The sequence below is a fragment of the Marmota marmota genome, unplaced genomic scaffold (assembly GCF_001458135.2).
Source record: "Marmota marmota marmota unplaced genomic scaffold, marMar, whole genome shotgun sequence".
Classification (NCBI taxonomy): domain Eukaryota; kingdom Metazoa; phylum Chordata; class Mammalia; order Rodentia; family Sciuridae; genus Marmota; species Marmota marmota.
Genome location: NW_025999880.1, coordinates 12672660 through 12681536, shown reverse-complemented (window position 1 = coordinate 12681536; position 8877 = coordinate 12672660). Strand labels below are relative to the sequence as shown.

At 46.0% G+C, this 8877-nt stretch overlaps 1 protein-coding gene across 4 annotated transcripts in view; it reads left to right on the top strand.

Moving 5' to 3' along the window:
• The first annotated feature begins 2732 nt into the window (after positions 1-2732).
• The window catches only part of Igf2bp1 (insulin like growth factor 2 mRNA binding protein 1), a 38640-nt gene continuing 32495 nt past the window's right edge, over positions 2733-8877 (top strand). For 3 of the 4 annotated variants that reach the window (XM_015495864.2, XM_048787596.1, XM_015495863.2), the window contains exons 1-2: positions 3037-3211; positions 4378-4438. In XM_015495864.2, the coding sequence (XP_015351350.1) occupies positions 3037-3211; positions 4378-4438 (236 nt within the window). Of the gene's footprint in view, positions 3212-4377; positions 4439-8877 lie in introns of all 4 variants that reach the window. The other variant, XM_015495862.1, reaches the window with a different exon arrangement.

Here is an 8877-nt window from a genome sequence, read left to right as displayed (position 1 = left end):
TGCCTTTGTTTTAGGAAGAAAGAGATATAGTAGGAGATGTGTTTCCCTGGGGAGAAAATCTGAGAGGTGTTTTTATCAACACCTAAAGATTCAAACCAAATGAATGAAATTGCACTTAAAGTTCCTGGGAACTAGGATGCTCTCCTTAGGGCATCTTCTTTGTTTCCCAAAGCAACAGGGAAAAAAAAAAAAAAAAAAAAAGAAAGAAAGAGTTAAGGAGATTGGAACAACTATTTAGGAAAAGGCCAAGGAGATGTCGGTAGCCCTTTAAAAAATTCACACACATCACCAAGAAAAGTCCCCAGGCAAACAGACCCATATTTTCTGGCCAAGAGAACTCCCATCTCTGCCTACCCCCACCCCCGGACTAATTTTTCTGAATTCTCTTTGCTTTTCTCCTTGCTTTTCATTCAGAAAGTGTTTATTGAGGGCCTACTATGTGGTAGGCACCATTTTCAGCTAATTGGTTTTGTTTGTTTTAAAATTGTTTTTGTGATCAAGAGCTGACTAAACATTAAGAATCGGGATCCAAGGGGGAGGGTCCGAGGAGGTGTGGGAGCTGAGACACAGAAGTCTCCCACCTTCTTGGACAGAAAACATTCTTTTCTTCACAGCAACCAACAGCTTATAGTATTTTTGTCCTTATTGCCTCATGGGAAGAAAAAATTCCACAAAAATAAAAATTCGACAAACACGTGTCTGGCTAGAACAAAACGCTCATTTGGGAGGGTGGGTATTGAAGGTGGTGAAGGAGATAGAGAAACCGAGTTGGAAGCAGTCCTCCGCCCACGTCCCACCCCCATTTCTTTTCAGCGCGCAGGGAAAAATGGGAGGGGGACAAAGGTGCTGGATGTTGTCTTTCAACTCCCGACTTTTAAGCGGCATAAAATCATCCGGCAGAAGGGCGGGGGACCGAAGTGGGAGTTGCCTCACTGACCCTGCAAACGAAAAATAATAACAATAAAAAAATTCAAGGCATTCATATCGGTGTAGTCAACACGTGTTACACAGTCGGCCCGGGCTGCAGGAGACTGAGACAATGGGGTCGGGACGGGGAAACAAGAGTGACCCCGTTCCTCACCTGTCCTCACAGCATGCCTGCCCCAAACAGAATTATTCTCCCTCCTGCAAATCTGAGTAAGACCCAGCACCCGCCCAGTTCAGGGGACTCAGGCATTCCTGGGGGTCGACGCCCCTCTTCTACAGATTGGCTGGATGAGGGGATACTGGGGATCCCCCGGCAGGGCTCTCCGTCACCCCCTGGGGCCATCCCTATTCCCGATGCTAGAAACTCCTCGGCCTCCCTTGCCGCTTTGCCGGGGATCCCCGATTTGCGCGTGCAGCGCGCGTCCCGCGCTCCGCTGAGTATCCGGGACTCCGAAGCGCGCGGCGAGCTGCCCCCTCCCCCACCACCCAGACCGGGTGCGACCGCCCACGTGTCGCCCCTTGCCCAGTCGGGTCTTTCCCTCGGGCTCCAGGAGACTAAGGATCCGGAACGAGTTGGTCAAAGCCGAGGGAGGGGATCAGGGCGGATCCGCTTTACCCTCCCCTGGAACAGAAGGGGGAGGGGCCGCCGCCCCCTCCTCTAAGCTCCCACCCCTCGTTTCCCCGAGCGCGGAGCGGAAATTACGCCCTCCCCCCGCGGGTCTGACCTGGGGACGTAGGCGGGGCTTCGAGCTCGGCCCCGGCCCTCCGCCCCTCTCCCGCCTTCACGAATTCTGCACCCCAAACAAAGTTCGGAGACCCAAACCCTGCGCTCAGAGAGCTGCTCTTGTTGTCCGGGATGGAGCGGGCGCCGGGTACTCCACCTGTCTGCCCCTGCATCAGGGAGGGAAAAGGGGACCATTTGAATCTTCACCCGGTCCTCCTCTAAGACCTCCCCCTTTGGATGGCTCGTGTTAGCCCAAGCGACCACCCCTCTACCTTCTCTCACCCTGCCCCCCTCCTGGGGTCATCTCGGGCTGCGGTTTTCCCCAGAACCCCAGAATGTTAATGTAACAGCTGGATTGGGGGTGTAGGCCACTCATTCTTTCGTGGGGATCCTGAAACACGATTTCCTGCGATCTGTCGTTCCCAACCACGATCCCCAGTGTTCCCAGGTTCCCAGTGCCGCGCTTGCAAAATCCCCCAGTCCTAGACCCCCAGAGACAGTGGGTTGGTCGGGAAACGTGGAGATCCCTACTTAAATATCAAGGGAAAAGGCGCCTTTTTAAATCGCTGGCTCGTGCGACCCCCTCCTGAAGACCCCAGAGTCCTTGGCTTCTCTTTGTCTATCTCGGCCGTCCCCCGCCTGTCAGTCGCTAGCAGTTAACCCGGGTGGGGTGGGCAACCCAGCCACCCAAAACGAATAAAAAATTACCGTACGTTTTACTCTAAGAAGAGATTTGGAGCTTGACCCCCTACCCCAGTTCTGCCCCGGGTAGGGGGAGGGGTGGGGGCGGGGCGCTTCTCCAGGGGCCAGGTTTTTGCAAAAGGGGAGGGGGCGAAGAGACCTTAGGGGACTCCGCACCGAACGTCCCACTTTACCCTGGGGGTGAGTTGGATGACCCCTCCCTCCAAGAAGAAAGGTTGTGGGGTTTGGCGGATTTGGAGGTCCCAGAAGCCCTGCGGCGTCGGGGGTCTTCCCCTGCAGGGTGGGTGGGGGCTGTCACCACGTGGCTTAGCCTTTTTTTTTCCGCTCCATTTTTTTTTCAAGTCGATTTTATTTAGAGGCGGCGCCAGGGCGGCCGTGGAGAAACGTGACACACCAGCCCGCTCGGAGGGGTTTCGGACCGAAGGGAAGGATCCGCGCTGCGTCGTCCGTCTCCTAGCGCACCACGGGCACTTCTCTCCAGCTTTCCCCGAACTCTCCGGCAATCTCCGCGCGCCCTCAGGCCGCCCTTCCCGCCCTGGGCTCCGGACAACTTCTGGAGTGGGGTGCAAAGAAAGTTTGCGGCTCCTGCCGCCGGCCTCCCCGCCTCTGGGCCTAGGAGGTTTGCCGCCAGCGCCTGCCCGTACGGCCTTACCCGGACCGCGTCCTGCCCCGACACCGAAACCATGAACAAGCTTTACATCGGTAACCTCAACGAGAGCGTGACCCCCGCGGACTTGGAGAAAGTATTTGCGGAGCACAAGATCTCCTACAGCGGCCAGTTCTTGGTCAAATCCGGCTACGCTTTCGTGGACTGCCCCGACGAGCACTGGGCGATGAAGGCCATCGAAACTTTCTCGGGTAAGAGCGTAGCCACCTCCCCGGAAAAAACACATCGAAATCCGGAACAACGGCGACCCTCACCTCCTCTTTCCTTGCCTGCTAACTCTACTTTTCCCTGGGCCTGTGGGGCTCGACTTCAGTATCCACACTCTACCGACCTCCGACGCCCCCGTCCCTTCACCCAACCACACCCCGGAGCAGAAACATTAGGGATTTCCTTGCCCCTCTTCCAGCCGGAGATGGGAAGATGGGGAGGGGGTTCCCTTTACTCCCCACCGACGGGGCGGGAGCCCCTGTTCGCAGTAGTGGGGGTGGTGGCTTTAGGGGCTCAAACGACCCAGCCTGGGCGTTATTTCCACGGCCAGCCCCTCCCTGTGCGTCGCTGGATGGCCCCCCAACTTGAACACCCCCAGCTCCCATTCCTCAATCCTGGGCCTTTCCAGTCGTGAAGGGGGTCCCCACACCGTCTCGGGTTTCCCCCTCTTTGGGTGGGAACTGCAGCCCTCGGGCAGGGCATGGGAGGAAGGGGCTCCCGCCTCCCGCGCAGGGCTTGGGGCTTGAGCCATTTTGATTTGAAAGTGGGGCGTGAGCGGGGTGGCGCGGCGGCGGCGGCGGCGCCGGGTCGCCATGCTGCTTCCCGAGACGCAGAGGCTGGGCCAAGAGGCGCGCGCTGTGGCCCCAAGGGACCCTCCCCGCGGGGCCCCGCTGGTCTCCTTCAGGTTCTTTGCTTGCGGACTAGCCCCGACAGGTGACGACCCACCGCCTGAAGCCCTTCTCCCATGCCTCAAAAGAAAATTAAAGTTTCATTCTGCACCGCCCCCCCCCATTACGGGAAACGGGGAGCCCTTTTCTCCTGGCACCTACTCCCCACATCTGGGAGTCATGGAGGCAGCACTCTTCACACAAATGCCCTCGCACATTTCCGGAATCAGGCTCTCCGAACGACCCTCTCAAGTAGCTTTTGTGATTAAACAAAACAGATTAAAATTAAGAAAACATAACAACGAATTTATAGATTCCACCATTCCAAGTCCAATCTTTTCCCATTGGATTGCGGAAGCCACTGCCTAGATTTCTATGTAGGTCTCCAATCCCAGTAACTCTTGAAATACCTAAGTGTGTGTCCTCCACCCGCACCCCCACTTCACTCTAACGTTCAGGTCTCTCTTTTTTTTAATCTTTAGGCAAAGTCGAATTGCAAGGAAAACGCCTGGAGATTGAACACTCCGTTCCCAAAAAACAAAGGTAGGGAAAAATTCTAATGGGGGGCTGAGAGACAGTTCAGGGGTTCGTAAATGTCTCCAGTGGAAAACCATTACTGGCCTTCCCACCCCCAACTCCGGATGTTGGGGGCTGGGAGGGAAGATAGGCCAAGATCTTGTAATGGGTGGTTTACAGCTTCTTTTAAAAAAAAAGTTGGGGCTGGGGGTGAGCTAAAGATGTTACTTGTAGAAATAAAGGGGGAAAAATCAATAGGGGAGAAAAACCTTGTGGAGTTTGTTCAAAGTGTGGGGCCATGTTTGTTGGGAAGCTTTAAATCTGTGAAGAGTTTAGATTCATGGCGAAGGCGATTTCTACAACTTCCTAGCAGGCCTCATTTTCTGTTTTTTCTCACCTTCCCACACCATAATTCTTAAGTGGATTGAGGGGGGTACTTTTCTACTCCCTAGAGGATGTGGAATGAGCCTCTCGTACTCTCCCCCAAGAATCCTCTTATGCTTGTGCTTTATTTATATTTCTGTAAGAGGCAAAAACATTTTTTTTCCCCCCATAGACCCCCTCCCACAGTCCCTCAGATCTTAGATCGCCTTTCTCCCCAACTGGATTTTTCACAGAATATGCTTTGGCTGTACTATCCTTTTCGAGCCCCCCCACCCCCACTCCTTCAGCCCATTGTTACAAGGGGACCATCTGGGGTGAGAGCTTTGTGTTCAGGCTGTGAGCTGGGGCTCTTTGGAGGGTCTAGAACTCCGTGGATGAATGGTTGTGTGTGTGTTGTGGTGTGTTCCAGTACCCACTATCCCCTCTCGCCAGCAAAATGGGGTATCTCTTAAAGTGCTTTATAAAAATTCATGGTGGATTTCAGATATTTCGAATTCTGAAATTGTATGTTGCACTCTGGCTGGGAGTGTAGGGCAGTCTTTCTACTTTTCTCACATCAGACTTTAAACATATTGACAGTACAGAGTTTTCTCTTGTGTGGTTGGTTGGAAGCAACCCCCAGTAAATCTTTATTCCCCCCAACCCCCATTTCAAAACTGGAAGTTTGCATAGTCTCTGGACTTTTCCTGGGTAAGAGAAGACAAGAGGGTGGCTGGGTTTTTTTTTGGGGGGGTAGTTCAAGGATCTAGAAAGTTTAATGCGAGAATCTGTGCATTGGTTTAGCTTAAGATATTTTACTTGCAACTATTATATCTATAGATGATCAATATGGCTTGTTACTGTGTTTGTACAGCTTGTGATTTATCCTCAAATGCTTGAAATACTGTTATTGGGAGGGCAATTACAGTTAGGAGTAAAGAGGCAATAAAATTGGAAGAAGTCTCAATATTTTGAAACTTTCTGAATATGAGAATAAGATGCAAACACATAGACACTAGTAGATTTATTGATTATGGATATTTGAATTGAAAGCTGAATATTGCTGAGAAATATCCCTAATGACTGGGATTTTGAAATATATGGACCTTTTTTGTTTTTTTGCTAGAGGATGGTTTACATTTTAAAGAGAATGAAGTGAAAAGCTTGAAATAGCAAAATGTGATGAAATGGAACCCAAAACATTTATATTTTAATTTTCATGGTGCCCTATATTTATGGATCTTTTTTCTCAAGCCATCTGCTTGCTTTTATTTCTAGGCTCCTTCTTGTTCCCTCCAAAATGCATTGCTAAGGGCTCTTTGAGTTGGAATGGGGAGGAGGTTTGTGAGAAGACTGGGTAAAAATCTGCCTTTCCATACCCATATTCAATTAGATCTTTTGTGTGTTCCCCCCCTTTCTGAAATAATTTTTGAGTCCAAACATTGAGACAATTGTCTTTTGGGGGGGCTGGGGAGATAGTGGTGGTGAGAGGGACTTCATTTTTCTAGCATGAATCAATTTTTCAAGTCCCAGATTTTAAAAATGTTTGTTTTCATGAAGTCGGTGTGCTTTCTCGTTTTCTGTTCTTTGAGGAAGCATGTTGTGATATGTGTCTTTAGTCTGAAAGTATTCCTTCATTTGGGTGGGTTACTGACTTTCAATCTCAGTACAGAAGAGAAATTATTTAATTATGACATTCTAAGCAAAATGAACAACTGCACATATATACTATGTATACATATGTGTACATATACTTGTTTTTTATTATCTAAGATAAAGTGTTTTCTCAGATAACACTCAGTACTAAATGAATTATGATTTAAATTTCTGAGACTCATAAAACCCCAACAACTTAAATGTACCTCTATAGGTTTTAAAGAAGAGGAAGTCAGTTTTGATTTAAAAGTGTTGATATTTTGTATTTACATTGAATCTTTTTCATGTAATTTAAACAATATCTTAAACTGAAAAGAGCAATTAATTTGAATTAAAAAAAAATGACATTAAGTTTCTCTGCCCTTTTCTCAAACCCTTGTTTTGCCTGTATTGGGTTTTGGTTAACAATTTTGGCTTTTTGTTGAATTTTGATATATATTTGCTGTCAAATGTTGGTACAAAAATAGAAAAACTCAAGACATTTAAAAAATAGTTGTGGAGAGTTTGTGTATGTGTTTTCTTTTGAGAGACATGAAAGAAGTTGAGGTGAAGGGCTACAATTTTAATGAGACTTGTTTACTTCAGGAAATTATTTTTTGAGGGAATTCAACTTTTGTTCTTGCCACTATTTATATGCCTTTTCCTATAGGACTGTGACCTAAGGATGGCATATTTACTGTCAACGGGTGTCATCAAAATAAAAGGTGTTACTGTTAAAAAAAAAAAGATGCACAAGTGTTTTTTCAAGGTGAAATATATTGAAGTTAAATAGTCCTAATTTGGTTTCTTTAGTCAGGTTAATGTTTCTTTCCTCATTTTTAACTATTAAAATGAATATTAGTCTCATACCCATTCATAAAAGCATGGTAACCCTCAATGTGTTCTAACTTGTTTCCTATTTTACAGCTGAATTTTCTGATGTTACAGGTTTAAAAATCTGAAGGGTTGTCTTGTAAATTGAAAAAAAATTCAATTTATTTAATGAATTTTAGAGGCTCTGAAGAAATACTTGGGTCGCTGAATGGTCTCAAACTAAAATTTTTACCTTTAGGAATAGTTTCACATTTAATAAAATTAAAACAATAACAACATGACAACTTGTAGTTAGGGGCTAAAATGAAAGGAGTTTGCAAGATACAAGAGCTGGATTAAATTTTTATTCCATTCACTTTTGCTTTAATGATTGTAATGTGAGTTAGCCTTCAAATCAAAAAGAAAGTTAACAACTTATAGGGGAAAAATACACGTGGCTAATATTCAACAAGTTTAAAACTGAAACAATTTGATTCTTTTAGTAAAAAGGTTTCCAATTAGGTTCTGGTTTTCTTTCTTTAAATAAATGAGAAATGAGTCTTAAATTTTCCTGCACTACTGGAGTAAAGGTGGGAATTGGGTTCGCCCTCATTTTTAATTTCCTCCTAGAAATTAACTCAGTTTATGAATGTGTAGTTTTTCTTTGCTAGAAAAATCCTTAGTGTGTTAGTTGCTCAGTATTTCAAGATGAGACATTCCTAAGAGCAGTGGTATTTGATTGTCTCTTGGAAGTTTCCATAACCCCTGATTTTCTGACCCAAATTAGAAAGATGATATTTTACTCTGATGGTTTCTCAGATGGAGGACTGTAGTAATGAAGGGAAAGAATTGCAATTCCCATTATTAACTTATTCAGAGTTAACTATTCCAAATGTGTAGGTATGACACAGCTCTTGGTGGAAAAAGTAAAACATTCTTTCTTATAATCATGTTTCAGAGATTAAATATAACATTAGCAATGGGAAGAATCTTGATTCAAAGTTTCTGAGCTTTCTAATCTTCTAAAATTACTTTAATATATATCATTTTAATCTGTTCTATGTGTGTGGGTTCTTTTAAGACTTAAAAGGTTATTCTATATTTTAATGGGTAAGAGCTAGTTGACAAAGATAGTATTGAGGTAGGCTAGTGAGTATAGGCTTTAAATTTTTTTTAATTTTAGATTTCATTTTATTGAGTGCAAAGGGGGAGACAAAGCAAATGATATTTTTAGAAATTTTAGAGATTTTTGAGTTGAAGAAATTATTGATCATCTCTGTGTTAGTGGTGGTGTCTTAGAATAAATAAATGAACCAAAGGAAAAGTTTGAGGAACTCATTTTTCCAACTGTTAGAATTTAAAATTAAATTAAAATTCAGTCTTTTTTACTCCCCATCCTTTTAAAAAAATTTTTAAATGTGGCTAATGACTTCTCCAAAATTCAAAATTAAATTTTGTGATGGGGTGTTGTAGGGGTGGGAACTGGAGAAAGAAATAGACAGACCTACTGCCTGGCAGACACTGAGGATGGGGTGGATTACCCCCTCGCCTCCAGAGGAGCTGCTGGAGGCTCCCAGACACCAGGTTCAGGAGACCGTGGTTGATTGATTTAGCGCAGGGAAAGGCTTTTTGCTTTTGGGGTTGACTGCTTTCCC